This window comes from Taudactylus pleione, unplaced genomic scaffold (assembly GCF_031769625.1).
Source record: "Taudactylus pleione unplaced genomic scaffold, aTauple2 ptg000278l, whole genome shotgun sequence".
Lineage (NCBI taxonomy): Eukaryota > Metazoa > Chordata > Amphibia > Anura > Myobatrachidae > Taudactylus > Taudactylus pleione.
This window is the reverse complement of record NW_028284680.1, coordinates 4415081-4434542: the sequence shown is the minus strand read 5'-3', so window position 1 is coordinate 4434542 and position 19462 is coordinate 4415081. Positions and strand designations below refer to the sequence as shown.

Sequence of the window (19462 nt, the reverse complement as noted above, 5' to 3'; positions counted from 1 at the left end):
ATACATAAGAGATTATTACAGCGCAGTTGGTATATATAGCGGTGGATACATAAGAGATTATTACAGCGCGGTTAGTGAGTACAGCGGTGGAGACATAATAGATTATTACTCGCAGCGCGGTTGGTAATTACAACAGTAGATAAATAGGATATTATTACTCGTAATGCTGTTGGTAATTACGTTGGTATATAAATAAGATTGTAACTAACAGGATATTGATGCGTCACACTTTTATAACTTGTCATTTCAGGTACCAGATTAACGCCCACACGGAGCTCGCTATCCGATACAATGACATGTCTCCCCTTGAGAACCATCACTGCGCTGTGGCATTCCAAATCCTGGCGCAGCCGGAGAACAACATCTTCGCCAACGTGCCTCCCGCGCTCTTCAGACAGATCCGACAGGTGCGGGATATTGGTGGGGTGTGTGGGGCGAGAAACGGTTCTTCTCATATTGGTAACCATGGTGGATGAATACTGGAATTAAAGCGGCTTTGTCATTATTATTATTATTTTTATTTATCCAGTCGCTGAGCAACATAATTACTTCTCGGTTTGTCCTCACACATCGGTGGCCAACTTTAACGAGAGCCGATGGTGAGTTGGAGCGGCCGTGCACTAAAGGTGCCTACCACACTTGGTGAAATTTTTCCCAATCTGGCCGATTCCGACGCATCGGAACGACAGATCGTGTAAAATATGCTCAAATCGTAAGTCCCCACTCACGATCACGATGCGAGTCCCCGCTGGTCGCACATCGCATCGTCAGATCTGCCGTGCTGTAGGCTGCACGATAGATCGTTTGTCACATTGGACGCATTAAACACCAAATCATGTGCAGAGCTGCCGGGGAGGAGTGTCAAGGGAAATCGTGCACATCGTGGGATCGTGTACAGATCGCCAAATGTGTAGGCACCTTAAGGCTTAGGGCATCGACTGCCGCGGGCCGGTTACTGCTGCCAGCAGATCGCCTCGTGCACAGGCCGCCATAACGCATCTGTCAAACGAGTTTAGGAATGGGACCAAATACTATCCAATTTGGATGAGATTGTTATTGAGTATGTATACTGATGATACGGAGTGATTACCATGGAGCGGATGCAGAGGGCGCACCCTACTCCATGTTGCCGTCGTACCTCGCCATTTTTAGCACTGCGCATGCTCCGTAGGGCAAAGTGCGCAACTGCGAGCGACTGTGGGAAATTCAGAAATGCCTGCAGCTCTGACGCATCTTCAGTTGTTGCGGAGGAACTTGGCGTTAATCACACGTAGGATAGGTGTTGCGAGGGCGCGTGGTGGGCGACTAGGCGGAATTCTGGGATATAGTGCTGGTACAAGTATGCGCGTATAGTGACAACAGCCACATCCACAATGGGATGGATTGGGGCAAATATTCTCATTTATTTCTGTGTACACAGTGTATTTACTATTGCAGCCTACATACGTGTACATACGTGTAATGCTGCATCAGTCCCAATACGTATAACACAAATATATGTCCAGCGTGACTATTACGGAGAGGCCATTGAGCTCTGGGCCTGATTCAGACCCGCTAGCAAGCGGGTCGATGGTGCCCTAGTGCGCATGCGCACGACGGAGGGAGCTCCGTAGTGCGCATGCGCGAGACCCGAATATCGACGGGGTAGCCGTCGTTATGGGTCTCGCACCAAAGGGGGCGTGCTGACGATGGTGATTGACAGCACGCCCCCTTTGGTGGGCGTGCCGGGGGCGTGGCTGCCAGACGGAGGCGTTCCCATGGGAACGCCTACCGCCTGGGTCTGGCCCCACTGACATCACTAGTGTTGTCAGTGGGAGTGATTTTGGCTCTGATAGAGCCAAAATCACTCCAGGGCTTGCGGCAGCGAGACCCTACCGCAGTGTCTCCATCGCAAGTGCGATGGTCTCGACCATCGCGACCATCATAATGGACGCTCGCATAAGCTGTGGGTGGTAACCCACAGCTATGCGAGCGTCCAAAAGGCCGGACGGAAAAAAAAAACACGCCCTGATTCAGAGCGGGCGCTCGTTCAGAGCGTCCGGCTCTGAATCAGGCCCTCTGTCCGGTCTAACCGGTCACTGGGATAGATAGGAAAGGCAAAAAGAATGGAAGCCAGTAATTAGTACGACCAGAGGTGACCCATGTAACGTGTACTGCTGCTGCCTATACTGTCATACAGGAAACTGTACAACATCCGTAATGTGTGTAAATGTAGCCAGTTACTTATCTGTATTTGGTCATTAATTCTCCTCCTTACAGTCGATCATTCGCCTGATCCTAGCGACGGACATGGCGCGACATAGTGACATCTTGGAGTCTTTTAAACTGATCAATTCCAACTTTAGCTTCTCGGATGAGGAACATGTGAAAACTGTAAGTGTGAGTCTGATATCAGCGAGTAACTATATCCATGAAAACGCCTCTGGAATAGTGGCGTGTAACAGGGACGTATTCTTATACCCGACAGTGACCGACGGGCGATGCCTGAGTGAGAGACAATGCTGCCATAGCCTAATGCAAGGGTAGGCAAACCTGGGGCACTCCAGATGCTGGGCAACTACACAACCCAGCATGCCCTGCCACAGTTTTGTTAGGACATGCTAAACTGGGGTAGGGCATGCTGGGATGTGCAGTTCCACGGCAGCTGGAGGGCCACAGGTTGCCTACCCCTGTACTAATGTCTGGATTGTCTAATAGCAAAAAAAAAAAAAACTTTTTGTTTCTGTACTGTGAATTTGTGTTTGTTTGTTTTTGAAAAACAATAAAAAAAACAAACATGAAGATCAATAAACAAGCGACGGCTGTTGCTGATTTAGAAATTGCTGATGAGAATGTAGCTTATGTATTATGTATGCATTATCTCCAAGTAAGTGTCAGGAGTTGTGGGGTCGAAGTAGACAGAAACGTGACAACGTGCAGCGAGCAACTTATTTATTTATTTATTAAGTTTCTTATTTAGCGCAGCAAATTCCGTTGCGCTTTACAATTTGAATCAACATTAACATTTTACTGGGTTGTAAAAAATAGACATACATACATAAAAGACACACGTAAAGGTAAGAGGGCCCTGCTCGCAAGCTTACAACTTCTGACTGATTGATCTGAGTGAACAGACCTGATCTTCTTAGAACCGCCTGGGGCGGTAGCAGTGTGCTTCCTTTGCAATGTATCAAATTTAGACCAGAAGACCAGTGATATTCCAGCTGGATTATAGCCTCATCTAGATGGACCTCTAACAGCTTCTCCACAATTGTCTCTCATGAAGCTGCAGATGGTGCTGATAAAATGCTGTGATATCTCCAATGAAGTTCGCCCCACAGAGGTGGCTGAGCCCTGGGTGGACTGTCTGCTTGAAGAATATTTCATGCAGGTTTGTACAATGAGAACATCTGTCAGTATTAGAATGAGCCACCTTGGGCCACCAGATGAATTTTACTGTGAGGGCCCACCCAAAATGTAAAAAAACCTGTTTCTCAGGAGCAGATCACTATGTACCGAGTGAAAAAGGTTATGGCAGAGAGTCTGGTGGGATGTCCAGGAGCAGATCATTATGTAACAGGTGGAAGAGGTCATGGCAGAGAGTCTGGTGGGATGTCCAGGAGCAGATCACTATGTAACAGGTGGAAGAGGTCATGGCAGAGAGTCTGGTGGGATGTCCAGGAGCAGATCATTATGTAACAGGTGGAAGAGGTCATGGCAGGGGATCTGGTGGGATGTCCAGGAGCAGATCATTATGTAACAGGTGGAAGAGGTCATGGCAGGGGATCTGGTGGGATGTCCAGGAGCAGATCACTATGTAACAGGTGGAAGAGGTCATGGCAGGGGATCTGATGAGATGTTCAGGAGCAGATCATTATGTAACGGGTGGAAAGGGTCATGGCAGAGGGCCTGGTGAGATGTTCAGGAGCAGATCATTATGTAACGGGTCATGGCAGAAGTTCAAGGCAGAACTTGCAATGCCGGCAGGACACAATGTGCCATTCTGGAAAGACACTTCACGTTGATATCACAAACTGAATTCCCCCTTAGAGACCAATATACAACACACAGAACACTCTTGTAAACACAATACCAGTGCTGGGCAACAGGTGACCTGGCCTGACGTCGCCTGTGAGCCCAACTCTGTGCTGTGCTCAAAACCCTGTTCAGTCTTAGTCTTTGCTTTCTTATAAAGCAGAGGACAAGTGAAAATGGCTTCTGTGTCAAGTGACCTCGTGTGCACACAGCAGGGGATCATGTAGGACATCCAAAAGGAGAAGTAAGATGAGCTGTATTCAGCACCATTGCGCTACCTCCGTCCTCTGCAGCTGCAGACTGTACCCCTGTGTGGCTGGACCCCTGTGTGACTGGACCTCTGTATTCTGACCAGAGCTCACTGGCTCAGCTAGTGAGTGGGGATGTGTGTGTGCGGGTCATTATGTGTATGCCATGGGGAGGTTGGATTGGCATGTGGGGAATTTTGTGGCATGTGATGACATTTTAGAGCAAGTGAGGATGACTGATGGGGGTGCCACTGCCAAGGTCGTTTTGGGGCTGGTTTGTAATCATTAAATTACAGCATATTGTGTGACCCTTTTCAAGGCTGAAGATCTGAATGTGTGGCCCATGGAGAATGTCAGGTTGCCCATCCCCGCACTATAATACAGAGGGCATTGTGTGATCAGTGTACACAGTATTCTAGTGACCCGTATACAGACAGATCTCTGGTGGCAGGAAATCATGCAGGTCCCTAAATCCCTGGTGGCAGTACAGCACAGACCATATAGTTTGGGAGAGCAGGTTACAGTCACTCATTCGGCCCCAGCAGTCTGACAAATGGTGTCAGAATCCCATTACCACCGTTACTGTCTCATGTACATAACGTGTGTGAGCCTACATTGAGGCTATGTCCTCTTCTGTACAGTTAGGTTTCCTTTAAAAATCTACCTATTGCACTCACCCCAAACACCCACAGACTGATAATAGCGACACCTACAGGCGATGGCAAGGCGCTGCCCAACAGAATGAAGACTGCCTCCATTCTAAAAATTCAATACCAAAATAATGACATCAGTTCTCACATAAAGTGATTTCCATGTTCAAGTGTGTATATTATAATAATGACACTTTAATACCATTCATGATGACACATAACTGTGAATTACGCACCCTGATACAGAACCTTCACAAGCCCCCTCCCAGAGACGCAATGACAGAGGGCTGCAGTGAGTGACGGATATAGAGTCATACTACAGGAAACGTGGACATTACTTAATGCTAGTTCTCTGATCAGTAACAGCTCATGTTGTATTATACAGAGTGATCGGGAGAAATCGGAGGGGCTCCCAGTCACCCCCTTTATGGACCGCGATAAAGTGACAAAACCCAAAGCCCAGATCGGATTCATCAAGTTTGTGCTAATACCAATGTTTGAGTCCATCATGAAGGTACGAGATTCTCACCCCTTGATAAGTACGTAGTTACATCTTGCACCGTGCCCTCACCCCTTGATAAGTACATAGTTACATCTTGCACCGTGCCCTCACCCCTTGATAAGTACATAGTTACAGCTGGCACCGCGCCCTCACCTCTTGATAATAAGAGATATGGTAAGAAGTAAGAACTTACCTTTGTTATCTCTCTTTCTTCGAAGTCCATAGGGTCCACAGGGAGACCTTGGGGTTTAGGTGATGGCAAGGACATCCGGGCACCACACAGTAATTTTTTTTTCTCCCAGGATGCACTGGGCCTCTCCCTATACCCCGCCCCCTGGCCAGAGGTACCTCAGTTCGTAACAAGCCAAAGGCCGGAGGAGGATAAAAGAGAGAGAAGAAAGTCTGAAACACTCAAGAATCACATATAAGGAGACGGAAAACCGGTGACCAGAGCGAAGCCCATCTGAAGCAAGGAGCGCCAGGGTAGGTTCCCTGTGGACCCTATAGACTTTGAAGAAAGAGAGATAACAAGGTAAGTTCTCACCATATCTCTAATTTTCTTCTTCAGGGTCCATAGGCTCCACAGGGAGACCTTGGGGATGTCCCAAAGCAGTCCTTCAAGGGTGGAGACGCTCCTGAACTGACAGGAGAATCCGGCGCCTGAAGGAAACATCCTGAGAAGCAAATGTATCAAAAGCATAGAACCGTAAAAAGGTCTGGACAGAAGACCACGTGGCCGCCTTACAAAGCTGAACAGCCGGGGAGCCGCCCACGATGGACCCACAGACCGAGTAGAATGAGTAGTAACAGAAGGCGTACAGGAAGGCCCTCCTGAATGTAAGCCTCAGATATCGTCATACGAATTCACCTATCCAATATCTGTTTATTGGCTGGCCATCCCTTCTCGGAAAAACGGTAGAGGACAAACAAGGAGTGATTTCCGAAAGGAACTGGTACGGTCCACATAAATCCTGAGAGCACATACCACCTCCAATGAGGCCTCAACTGCCGAGAGGTCTGAAGATTGAGAGGCCGGAACAATAATTTCCTGATTAATGTGGAAAGTAGAGACCACCTTAGAAAGGAACCCAGGGCGAGTCCGAAGCACCGCCCTGTCCTGGTGAAAAATCAGAAATGGGAAACGACAGGAAAGCGCCCCTAAGACTGTTTATCTTCTGCCCATTGCTTCGGCCAGACGTGTGTCAGTCTTAGCTATCAACTTGAGATCCACTGAGGCCAGTGGTTCATGGTACTGACCATAGAGCTGGAAAAACCTTTGGACCTTAAGAGGGAAGTCTCAAGAGCCACACCGGCAAACACAGACGACCCATGTCCGGGTAAAGGCAAGGACCCTGAGACAACAGGTCCGGACGTTGAGGCAACAGCAATGGTGTCGATGGTACTCAGATCTTCGGAGTCTCTCCAATGTCTTCTGGACCTCGCTGGAGCCACCAGCAGGACCATTCCTCCCTCTTGCCTGAACCTTCAAATGACCTGAGGAAGAAGGGAGACTGGAGGAAACAGGTACACAAACTGGACGGTCCACTTTACTGACAGAGCGTCGACCAGGAGTGTCCTGTCACCTCTTGTCCTGGACCCGTAACTTGGCAGCTTCTGGTTGAGTCTGGAGACCATGAGGTCCACTTCTGGAAGGCCCCACTTGTCCACTAGGAGTTGAAACACCTCTTGGTGAAGAACCATTCCCCTGGATGCACGTCGTGACGACTGAGGAAGTCTGCTACCCAATTAAGGATCCCCGAAATGACCACTGCCGATATGGCTGGTAGATGGCCTTCCGCCCATGTTAGAATGCGTGACCCCTCTGTCATTGCCGCATTACTTTGAGTTCCTCCCTAATGATTGATGTAAGCCACTGTCATGGCGTTGTCCGACTGAACTTGCACGGGGTTTGCGTGAAGTATGAGTTTGGCTTGCTGAAGGGCCCTGAAGACCGCCCGAAGCTCCATTATGTTGGTTGGTAGAGCCGACTCCTCTGCTGTCTACCGCCCCTGAAAGGTGTGTGGGCCTGTCACTGCGCCCCAACCCCGGAGACTGGCGTCCATCGTCAGGAGGACCCATTCCGGAATCCAAAAAGGGCGCCCCTTGGTGAGGTGACACATCTGCAGCCACCAGGCAAGGGACAGACTCACCACTGGAGAGAGCACCCTCGATTGTCGATGGGGTAATCCGTTCCACCTGGAGAGAATCAATTTCTGCAGAGGCCTGTAATGAAACTGGGCATATTCCACCATGTCGAACATCGATAGCATGGACCCCTGTACTTGCATTACTGAGTGGATTGACACTCGGCTACTGTGGAGGCATCTGCGTACTTGCGTCTGCAAAGTGGAGATCTTTTCTGTGGTCAGAAAGATTCTCTGCTGTTGGGAATCCAACAGAGCTCCCAGATGGAGCATCCTCTGAGATGAAGTCAAGGAGGACTTTGTCCAATTGATCAACCATCCGTGAGCCTGAAGCACAGACACTGTCAGCTGTAGGTGGTGTTGAAGTACTTCTGGAGACCTTGCCAACAATAAGAGGTCGTCCAGGTAAGGTAGCAGTCGAACCCCCTGATGCCGTAGAGGGGCTGCCATGACAGCCATAACGTTGGTAAACACTCAAGGAGCTGTAGAGAGACCAAATGGCAGAGCCCGAAACTGGAAATGTTGTTGCTCTATAGCAAAATGGAGGAAAAGCTGGTGAGATGAAGCAATTGGAATATGCAGGTATGCATCCTGAATATCCAGTGATACCATAAAATCCCCTGGTTCCATAGCCAGTATAATTGAGCGGAGGGTTTCCATCTTGAACCGAGGTACCCTGAGGAATCTTGTTCAGGGAACTGAGATTGAGGTTAGAGCGAAATGATCCGTTCGGTTTCTGGACCAGAAAAAGACTGGAGTAGTAACCCGTTCCTTTTTGAGGAGACGGGACCGGGATGACAACTCCTGCTTGAAGCAAGGATTGTATTTCTTTCTGGATCTGTAATGCCTTGTCTTTGTGACAGAGGGTTTGTGCAGAAAAATTGCCGGGGAGGCCTTCCGCGGAAGGCAAGGGTGTACCCATGAGAGACCACTTCTCTTACCCAAGTGTCTGTTGTGGTCTGGCACCAGCACTGGACGAACTGAAGTCAGCCTCCCGCCTTGGGATCCCCCAAGGGGAGGCCCATCCCATCAGGCTAAGGACTTTGTCATCAGACTTGACCGCAGGACGTATGGTACTCCAGGCCTGCTTCTTGGGCTTGGTAGTCTTTTTGAGGGCTGACTGTCTAGGAAAGGACTGACCCTAAGGGTTACCCTTAGGTCAAAAGGACCGAAAGGACGAGGTCCGAGATCCTGACGAAGCAGACGCCAGAGCCAGACACGCAGACTTAGCTGCTGCCAACGTATCCACAATCTTGTCCAGGTCTGGACCAAACAAGATCTTACCATTATAAGGAAAACACTCTAATTCTTTCTTAGAGTCCGTGTCTGCTCTCCAAGAGCGCAGCCATAAGGAATGGCGAGCTGACACCACAGCAGACGAAATCCTGGAGGATAAAAATGTGATGTCCAAAGCAGCCTCATTGATATATGTAGCCGAATCACGGAGGTTACCCACCAGAGTCACTTGATCTGCGGTAGCATCCAACGGAAACTACTCCTCTAGGGAGTCTGTCCAGAACTCCATAGCCTTGGCCACCCAGGAGATAGCCATAGCTGGTCTGGAAACTGCTCCTGAAAGAGAATACATTGACTTTAAACACACATCTACCTTCCTATCCATGGTATCCTTTAAGGAAGAAATGGATGGCATAGGTAGAGTAGCACTTTTTATTAAGCTCGTCACGAGAGAGAGTCCACCGCCGGCGGTTATTCCCATTTAGTACAATGTTCCTCAGGAAAAGGATAGGCATAAGCTTGGCGGCTCTAAGGCTGAAATCGCTTCCCAGGCGATTTCTACGCCACTTCCATATGCTCCACTAGCTGGTCAGATAAAGGAAATACTGCAGAAGTAGTCCTTATTTCTTTGAACGCACGTTTGGTTCGGGGAGCAGAAGGTTCATCTAGGGTTGAACGAACAGCACGTATCAGAGCAGGTATATTGATTTTTGACTTTGAGCCCTCTCAGTGAGAGGAGGAGTCTGAGTCATCCTCCTCTACCATCTCCCCGGTATCAGTGTCATCATCATCATATTTGTAGATTGCAATGACGGCATGGGCAGTTTGGCCAGTCTAAAGGGTTTATCCCCCTGCAGCATAGCTCAAGGGTAACAGAGGTATCCCTCAGGTTCTGCACTGTAGTAGACAGTGTATCCATCCATGGCGGTTGCACATATTGAACCTGACATGGGTGAAATCTGTGAGGGCTGGCCCTGTGAGGGCAAAACTGCATGCTGTGTGAACCCCATCTGGTGCAAACACAGGGGGTGCTGCCCATCGCCCCGCCAGGGTAATTAATGGCTCTTGCGTAGTAGTTGGGACTACAGAAGGGGCTGGAAGATTATGACATCTGAAACATAATCCCTCTAAGGCCCAGTCCCCAACACCTTCCGCAGCACAAGATTTACATGACTTGAGCAGGACTGGAGAGGAATCGTGCACAACATCCCCACTTACAGACACAGCAATGATGGAAGTGTACACTTGTTTGCGACACACCACACCGCAATATATATATATATATATATATATATATATATATATGAGGTATAATAGACACCCTGACAACACTTGTAATTCTAAGGGTCCAGAAAAAGAAAGGTATTGTTATAATGGCGGACAGTTACAAAATAAAGACAGCCAGCGCTAGCATAGTCACATATAATGCAGAATAACACCGGCACAGTGACACTACAATTCAACTACCCAGACTAGGTGTCTAGTATGCTATAGCGCTACGTACACTGACCAGGAGGAAAGGTATGTAGGGGGACCAGGCTCCTGACAGATCAGCGACATTGCCAGGGAGAAATTGGCCGCCAGAGGCCTCAGAGGGGGCGTTTCCATGGGAGTAATGCAGCTCAGCCAGACCGCAGTGGAAAGACGCGCTGTGCAGTGGGGAGGAGCCGGCTGTAAACAGGGAAGGCTGCCTCCCCTGGCCAGCTTAGGACGCTGGAAGCACAGTTTTTAGGTTTACTGCTCTCCACTGAGACCGGGGGGAAGGACTGCAATAAGCGGATCACCGCTGTTGCTTACCTGCCTCGCCGTGAATCCGGCAGCAGTCCAGGGAGTCCCACAGGGTCTGGCTAGCACAGACCCCGGGCTTCCGTCGCGATCCCTAGATCAGTATCGGCGCCGGCGGAGTTTAGAGTGGCAGCGCGGACGTTCCTTGGACTGTCCACGCTGACCCCTAGTAAAAACAACAGTAGAAATCTTCAGGGGCTGTTTAAACACTGCGCTACAGTGACCCGACTCCGGCCGGGCACCAAACGAAACTGAGGCGCCTCTGGCCCGGAGGCGGGGTATAGGGAGAGGCCCGTTGCATCCTGGGAGAAAAAAAATGAACTGCGTGGTGCCCGGATGTCCTTGCCATCAGCTAAACCCCAAGGTCTCCCTGTGGAGCCTATGGACCCTGAAGAAAAGTACGTATTACAGCTGGCACCGCGCCCTCACCCCTTGATAAGTACATAGTTACAGCTGGCACTGCGCCCTCACTCCTTGATAAGTACATAGTTACAGCTGGCACCGTGCCCTCACCCCTTGATAATTACATAGTTACAGCTGGCACCGTGCCCTCACCCAGCGGGAGGCGGCTCTGCTTTATAATAAACTACATGAATTGTGATCAGAGCAGAGTTATATACCCAGCGCATCAGCAATGTCCATAAATATACCCACAATGCATTGCCGGGGCCACATCACTATAGCACGATGAGGAACACAGTGACGCCATGTAACTATGGCTACAAGATATTAGTTAGAATATAAATACGATTCAGAGGAATTTACTGTACTTTTAACTGCTATTAAAATATATAATAATGACATTGTCTGCAGCAGAGAATTAGATCTTTACCCCTGTACCAGAAGCTTAGTGACACAATTGTATATCTCTATATAAAGATTGCGATCAGGAGATACACAGAGGGCAGGAGATTACATGGCTGGATAGGCAGAGGGTCCAGAATGCCGGAGTCTACATGAAAGCCTGTGAGGATCTCAGTATGTACAGTTCATATTGGGGAACGTCTCACTACAGCAGAGAGGCAAAACCTTTTCCAGAGTACGGTTCCAGAACAAGGGGGGGCGGGGCCTGATTCTGCGTTGCATGCACTGCTGTCAGATGCAGTTGTGCAATTTTTATCCAAGTCGCGCTGCGCACGCCTCCGTAGTCCGTGCGCAGAGTCGCAGCTGAGATTGAGACATGTTTTGAGATATATTTTGAGCGTTCCTATGAGCTTGCTATGCGGATGCACAGGATAATGATTCATCTATGGGCGTGTTATGGGAGTGTCGCAGGCGTGACGCTGACATGCCGCTTCATCGATCACATTGGAGGCCATGCTCTGACGGAGAAGTTACACCAAGCCGGTATTTCAGTCCCTGTACAGTCAGAGGCACGGTTGTGCCCCAGGGAAGGGTGTGTAGCGGCATTTGCATAAAGTCACAGACGTGCGACCGGCAAGCGAGACGCAGCCCCACAGTCTCTGACACTAATGAGTAACATTAGGGAAATGAATTTTGCAGACAGAGTAGCAGATGTACGGCACAAGCTTCCCGGAGATGTGGTGGAGAAGCTGCAGTAATGAATGTAACACTGCTTAGGATGAGCACCGATCTTCCCCCGAGATAAAGCCATTTAGGGCAGCGTCAGTCTGTGCATCTATTCTAGTGTCTCCCATACACATTATCCCAGTATGGTGACTCTGGCACCTGTTGCAGCTCTTCCCACAGATAGAGGAGGTGATGGTGCGGCCCCTGCAGGAGGCGAGAGATCACTATGAGGAGCTTGTGCAGCTGGAGGAGGCAATGGCGGACGTGAGTGATGACCATAGGGGAGTACTCCCATAACTAGTAATTGCAGAGCCTGCTGCTGCATGGGGATGGATTTGCACATCTGGCTACAGAATCGCCTTCTCTTTGTACAGCCAATGTAACCGGGATCTCCGCTGGCCAGAAGGAGGAACTTTGACTGTATTATAACATTTCATTGCTTCCCAACTTCCTTCTCACTCAGCTGTCTCTTTCAGTTGCATTGTGCTCACACTAGGTGGCGCCATTAGCTTTATTTTCACCCTGTGCCAAATATTACTGTAATTAGGGAAGTGTTTTCCTGAGAACGGATTCTAATTTTGCTCTGCATTATAGCACCAAGGCCTCATATAGGGGTCTATTTATCGTTAAATATTTGCGGATATTCCATGAAAACTTGTGTTTTCGGGGGAATATGGCACAAATATTTAAGTATCACCCCAATGTATGTAGGGGGGGATTCTCCAATTCCGACAGCAGCCGCAGCCCCCATAGGTTTCTATGGAGGATGCGATGGCGTTAGCCGCTAAAGGCTACACTACGCAAAATTTACAGGTAGACTATTTCCTCCAGAACCCTCCCTGGCAAAGGCTGCCGCACATGTGTGGTCAGTAGACCGTGCACGCACAGGAGTCGCTATAGGTGGGTAATGAGACCACTGAGGCATGTGATATATACATTCCGGCGGTATTATCATATAATGCACAGCTAATATCGCGTCCAGAATGTGATTGTTGATAAACGGGCCCCATAGAGTTGTGACACATTTTACATAAACCCACCCCCCCCATTGATTTGGCTGTTAAATGACGTAGATACGAGGATGGACAGTTACAGGGCGCACTAGAGAGAGCCGGCGCAGGTTACTCCTACTAATGCCTAACCCTCCCCCTAGTGTCTAAACTTAACCCCTAACCCTACCCCTAGTGCCTAACCCTCCCCCTAGTGTCTAAACTTAACCCCTAACCCTACCCCTAGTGCCTAACCCTCCTCCTAGTGTCCAACCCTAACCCTCCACTCCCTGCAGAAAGTCGACATTACACATCAACGTGTTCCATGTCGTCATTTAAACAATGGTGACATTGTGATTGTTGGCACGGTGACTGCATCCTATTGTCAAAGCATCAGGGGTATCTGGTATTGCAGTAGAACTGTGAAATATCTCTAGGTAGCAGGTGCACCAATGTACATACACCAGTAGGGGGCAATGTAAACATTAAAGTATTTTCATGGTAAATAGGTTTTAAATAGACTTTGAAGCTTTAGTGTTCGTCCCTGCATCATAAATGTTCACTTATGTAATTGGCCGTGAAAGTTTCTCTGCCCAGAGTCGATCAGAAACCGTTCTCCGCCCGCAGGGAATAAGATTCTTTTTTTTTTTTGTCCTCTCTGCAGGTCCAGCAAAGGAAAACGGAGATTCTGACTGGCGGAGGCAAAGGCGTACGGACTGGAGAGGCGGTGTAGCTCTGCGCGTATATATCACAGAGTGTAAACCTGGCTGGCGCAGCCCCGAGCCCCCGTTGCGAGTAGTAGGAACGAGGCGATGATTAATATCACTTTATGACCTTTCCAGCCCCCCGCATGTATTGGCGCTCAGACTATTTTCCTAAGTACGTAATTGATGTTGCATTCAAAAGTCTCCTTCGCCTTGCCAGTTGTGTGCCTTTAACAGCGGGGTTACAGCGCTCCGTTTCTTGGACGCAGTGTTTTGTGGAATACGTTGGGAGTCATTAAATAAGGATTAGGCCATTCAATGCTGAGACACCAGGTTAGAATAACAGCTCCTAGCTGAGAGATCATCACATTCACTGAATGAAAATGCCGCTACTCCCCGGCCGTAGACAGGATCCCCTAAAATCAACAATGAATTCATGCTCCCACCCGCCAGCTGCAGAAGTGTAATTTATCTTGTATGAGTATTTAAAAATCTGACACATATTCATACTGTACATCCAAATGACTTACACTCGTAATCCCAGTAACAATATATCTGGTGTAAGAACCAGCTGTTCCCGTCTCAGATCGTTGTGCTGACTAGTTTCCATATAAGATTTTTATTTTAGTATACATAGTACATAACATTATTTTTGTGGTCCCTTCGGCCTTATAAATGTGCGTTAAAAACTCCACCGCATGGAAGTAAATATATGTTTGTGCACTATATCCTCATATATTAATGTGGCTCAAAGAGGTAACTGCTTCTGCAATGTAAAAAAAAAAAGGGAAAGCATCACTGCCCCAAGCTGGAGGGAAAGCACCAGGGTCACATTCCAATCTGCCCGCACACGACCATCACCATGGGGGGTGAGATCTGCCCACATGCTCAGTAATGGTCCCTTTCATTTTGTGGCTCCACCCATGGCGCCATTACGCCAGTATGGATGTGTATGCGCCCGCCTTTCTCTATACTGCTCACACTGGCCTGAGACATGTTACCTAAATCCTCCAGCTTGATAGCAAAATAATATATTACTGTTGATTCTGCCCTAATGGCAGCCACAGAGCTGACAATCCGTTGCATTATCTCACAGACAGTTTTGACTGAGGGGGACAACATTTTCCTGCGCACAGCACGCTTCCTTTCAGCGATTCCAGCAGCCAGACACCTTACGCCAACGTTTGCAGAAAAGAGGCCTAGGACGCCAGCTGCGTAATAAATTCACATTACGGGGCGGATTCATGGAACTCGTCCCTAATCATCTCACGCCCGCAAGTGTGGCTGAATCTTGTTTGCAGCCCCATAGGACGGTGTACAAAAGCCAGCGAGTTCAGGGCGAGTTTGCCCACGAGTGGGGGCAAGTTCGGGCGCTGTTACAACGGCAACTCTCCCTGCTCGCATGCGGGGGCGAGTTCATTGAATGGACCCCTACATGTCAAATCATCAAGTTATATATAGGCCTGGAAAGTTGTACACGTATACTGTATATTTATTAATCTTATCAGGAATTTCTTAATTTTTATGTACAGCAAGTTATATTTTAGGTGTAGAGAGGCATGTAGCACATGATACAAGGAATTACGGATACATTATACCGAAGGAACCAGAGTGACCGTTGATCACACATAAAAGCGCAAACAAGACGACATGGAGCTGAAATCAGTTTGTGCAACGGGGCACTGATCCAAAGCTACAACTGTACTGTACGTCTTAAAAGAAAATAATTCATGTTTTGGAATGGCCAAGGCAAAGTCTGGACCTCAAGCCTACTAATGTGTGTAATGGGACCGTAACTTAGCAACCTCAGACACCAATGACCTGAACCAGAGGTGTGAGTCCACCAAATTCTTCAATAATATAAACTGATAAACGCATAGAGACCCCGGTTACTAGCAGTGATTGCTGTTACAGATAGTCCTACAAACTCTAAGTCATGGGAGTACTTCTCTCACACATCTGCACTTATTATTGTCATGAATAAATAATGACACAATCTGTTATAGTGTATGTGTATGATATAATCGCCATAGAACCCCAAAGGTCTGCAGGTTGCGGAGGGAAAGATGCTTTAGGAATTAAGGGCTCCGCTCCTGCCAGCTAATGTGACTTATAAACCTCTCCTTATGAATGAGAGCAGAGAACTTTTACTTCTGCAACAACTTGTACATTAGATTTCATAGCCCAGGACGCGATTTCTCTGGCAGCCCACGATGTCATTTTGTGACAACCACAACATCTTTGCAAAGTTTAGAGCAAGGGTGGGGAACCTTTTTTCTGAAGGTCATTTTGGTATATATAACATAACATTATTTGTGGGCCAGATGCAGACCATGCCCCCTCCGTGTGATATCACAATGGGCGGGGCCACAATCACCGGTGATTAGAGCAATGCCAGGAGCATCTTGAGGATGCTTCGGGGAGCTGTAATGGTAGCGGTGTGACTGTCTGAAGCATCCTAAGGATTCTGGCTGCAGGGTGCCATTCTAGGTACCCTGCTAGCCAGATGAGGCTAGCATAAAAAAGCTCAAAGGGCCAGACCAAATGATTCCGGGGGCCTTATATGGCCTCTGGGCCTGAGGTTCCCCATCCCTGGCTTAGAGAAACTGAAGGTTCGGTCTTTAGCCACCATCAAGTTTTCTACTGGAGAGATTCCAAACTTTGGGGGAGTTCTCCTGTCTCCTAAGATAGTGGGCAACCCTCCCACATCCTGCCCACTTCCCCCGTAACAAGAGAAAGAGAGCAAATGACAGAGGGAGAGCGATAGCGCCACACCCCAATCCATCCCACCTGGACCTCCCCAGAATGCCTGGAGACCAGGTGTATGCACTCATCTCCTGATATACTACTGCTGTCACATACAGCCCTGTCCTCACTAACATATGACTTCAACTCCTGATATACTCTGTGCTGCTGGGGACCCTGCTCCTTCCACTATATAACTCTCAGGTTATGGCTTCCTGCTGCCTCCATTCCCCTCCTCACATCATGTCACTGCCCCTGTCAGATGCAGCCCTGTCCTCACTAACACATCGATCATCTCCTGATATACTCTGTGCTGCTGGAGGACTCTACACCTTCCACTATATAACTCTCAGGATATGGCTTCCTGCTGCCTCCATTCCCCTCCTCACATCATGTCACATGCAGCCCTGTCCTCACTGACACATCACTCATCTCCTGATATACTCTGTGCTGCTTGAGGACTCCACGCCTTCCACTATATAACTCTGTTTGTGGCTTCCTGCTGCCCCCATTCCCCTCCCCGTATCATGTCATGGCCCCTGTCGCAGGCAGCCCTGTCTTCACTTATGGACAGATGCCTGCAGTCTACATGATCAATTCCTGAAATAATACGTGCTGCTGTGAACATTCAGATTCTGATTCTATCACCTTCAAGACTCACACCAAAACCGAGGAGACCCCCAGACCAGCATCCCGTAAAGGTTAGTTACAAATGGTGCTCAGATGCTATGTTATTGCAATATACCTGGGTGCCGACATCAGATTACACACGTCAGCATCATGTTCTGGGTAAAGCGGGCACCTCACAATGGTGCCAGCCAGCAAAAAGGAGAAATAACAGGACAGGTTAGGTTTCAGGAAACACTTCAAGTCCATGAAACATGAGAAACAATGGGGACGCGGAAATGGAACGTGGGGAAGGAAAGATAGAAATGTGTAATGTCCCGGTGTAAGTGTAACGCGTCTGGACAATAAGAGAACACAATGATAATATAGGCGCTAAGTCCATAGCTGATGCCAGAATAAGCTGCTGCTGGATAACGGCCCACTATTATTATTTCTCAGTGTTATTCTCAGTCACTTTGTAGCAGCTTTCAAGGTTAAATCAATATCACTATTTCCTACTTACAGTGCTCGGCTGGGCTGCACCCAAGGTGCTAATTATCTCAGATACCCACATGCTTGTGCATAGGCCAAAGAACACAGAGCAGGAACATACAAAGAAATACAAGGTACAACGTTCTGCACCTTTATCCCCCCCAGTAATACCTGCTGCTGACTTGCCCAAACTCTGAACGAGCCCGCGAGTGCGCTAAAGATCTATCAAAGCCGCTGTTTACCAGTAAAGGCGCAAATGTCCACTACACGACTATTGCTCGACTGTACGATAACGACATTGTTCAATCGTTCACCATCCTGTGCAGTGGATATTGTGCCCACACTGTACGATATGTCGCTCAGTACAGGCTCCTCCCTCTTCCCCGAACATGTACAACCTGACGATATCATCAGGAAGGGCAGAACGTTCAGGCGATGATAAATGCCAACGACCAGCGGGAGCACGCATCGCTGGTCGTTGCCGGCATATTCACTGCACGATTAATGAACGATAACAATGTTATTATCAGTCAATCGTCCATTTATATTGTGTAGTGGATACGCGGCTTTAGACCCACTACTTCATCAAAGCCTTCCAGCTCTCTCCTAACTCCCTGCTCCATGCTCCCTCCTCCCTGCCTACCCCATCTGTGTCATGCCTGTCTGTCTGCCCCTCCCCTTTAGGATGTAAGCTCTCACGAGCAGGGCCCTCTACCCTCTTGAGCTTCTCCCTACTTCACTTTCATCTACTTCTTACTCCCCACTAGGGCACCTAACACTTGGTTACTTTGCTCTGTTGCTTATGTGGGTGTTATGTATATGTATATTATCCATGTCCTTGTCCTGTATTGTTCTGTAAGTCACTGGTTACCTATTTGTTTATGTACTGTGTAAGGCACTGCGGAACACTTGTGGTGCCATATAAAATGATAATACATGTGACAGGCGTTTGTGTTACTGAGGTGAATAGTACAGGAAATAGCCGGAGCGCTGTACATATCAATGTCACACTGTCATCCCTGATGTGTTAGAGCAGGCACAGAATGACTGACAGCTTTGTAGATATACACTGGATTGCGGTGGATTTATACACGCGGCATTCGCAGTATCGGTTCTCATTAAGACTTTGGACCGGATTCAGAGTTGCATGTAAAGCCGGTCTCTGTATCCATAATCAGCCACATAAGTGCGACCGCCGCCACCCATTTGTAAGAACAGCCGTCCTCGCCATCAGCGCTGCAAATGCGTCTGAAGGCGGACGGATCTCTGCGCACGCTCACCTCTGAATTGCCAGCAATTTCGTCTACACGCAAAGGACACACTTATCCTACGTGTGAGGATGGCGTCACCACCGCTCACCCGCAGCTGGAGACACGACGGAGATCCCCCTGATGCTGTATGGCGCGTACTTGCTCTAAGTATGCAGACGCCGCAGTTTGCTTAAAAAATGGCAAATCCGTATGTAGATCCCTGATTTCTCCTCTCCTGCGTGTAATCTATTCCTTATGGATGAGTTTACAGACTTTAGTGAGTGTGTAAGAGAGAGAGTGAGTATGAGAATGAGTGTAAGAGTGTGTGTGTGTGTGTGTAAGAGAGTGAGTATAAGAGTGTGTGTAAGTGTGTGTGCAAGAGAGTGAGTGCGTAAAGAGTGTGTGTGTGTAAGAGTGTACAAGAAAGTGAGTGTGTGCAAGAGATTGTGTGTGTGTAGTGAGTGTGTGTGCGCGCAAGAGTAAGTGTGCGCGCAAGAGTGAGTGTTTGTGTGCAAGAGTGAGTGAGTGACTGTGTGTGCAAGAGTGAGAGTGTGTGTAAGAGTGAGT

At 48.4% G+C, this 19462-nt stretch overlaps 1 protein-coding gene across 1 annotated transcript in view; it reads left to right on the top strand.

Moving 5' to 3' along the window:
- The window catches only part of LOC148513492 (high affinity cGMP-specific 3',5'-cyclic phosphodiesterase 9A-like), a 44979-nt gene extending 29220 nt beyond the window's left edge, over window positions 1-15759 (top strand). Inside the window, exons 12-17 of the mRNA XM_088481824.1 lie at window positions 251-407; window positions 2260-2373; window positions 3266-3370; window positions 5298-5426; window positions 12278-12373; window positions 13763-15759. Coding sequence (XP_088337950.1) covers window positions 251-407; window positions 2260-2373; window positions 3266-3370; window positions 5298-5426; window positions 12278-12373; window positions 13763-13831 — 670 coding nt within the window. The 3' untranslated portion in view covers window positions 13832-15759. The remainder of the gene's footprint in view (window positions 1-250; window positions 408-2259; window positions 2374-3265; window positions 3371-5297; window positions 5427-12277; window positions 12374-13762) is intronic.
- Window positions 15760-19462: the final 3703 nt, after the last annotated feature.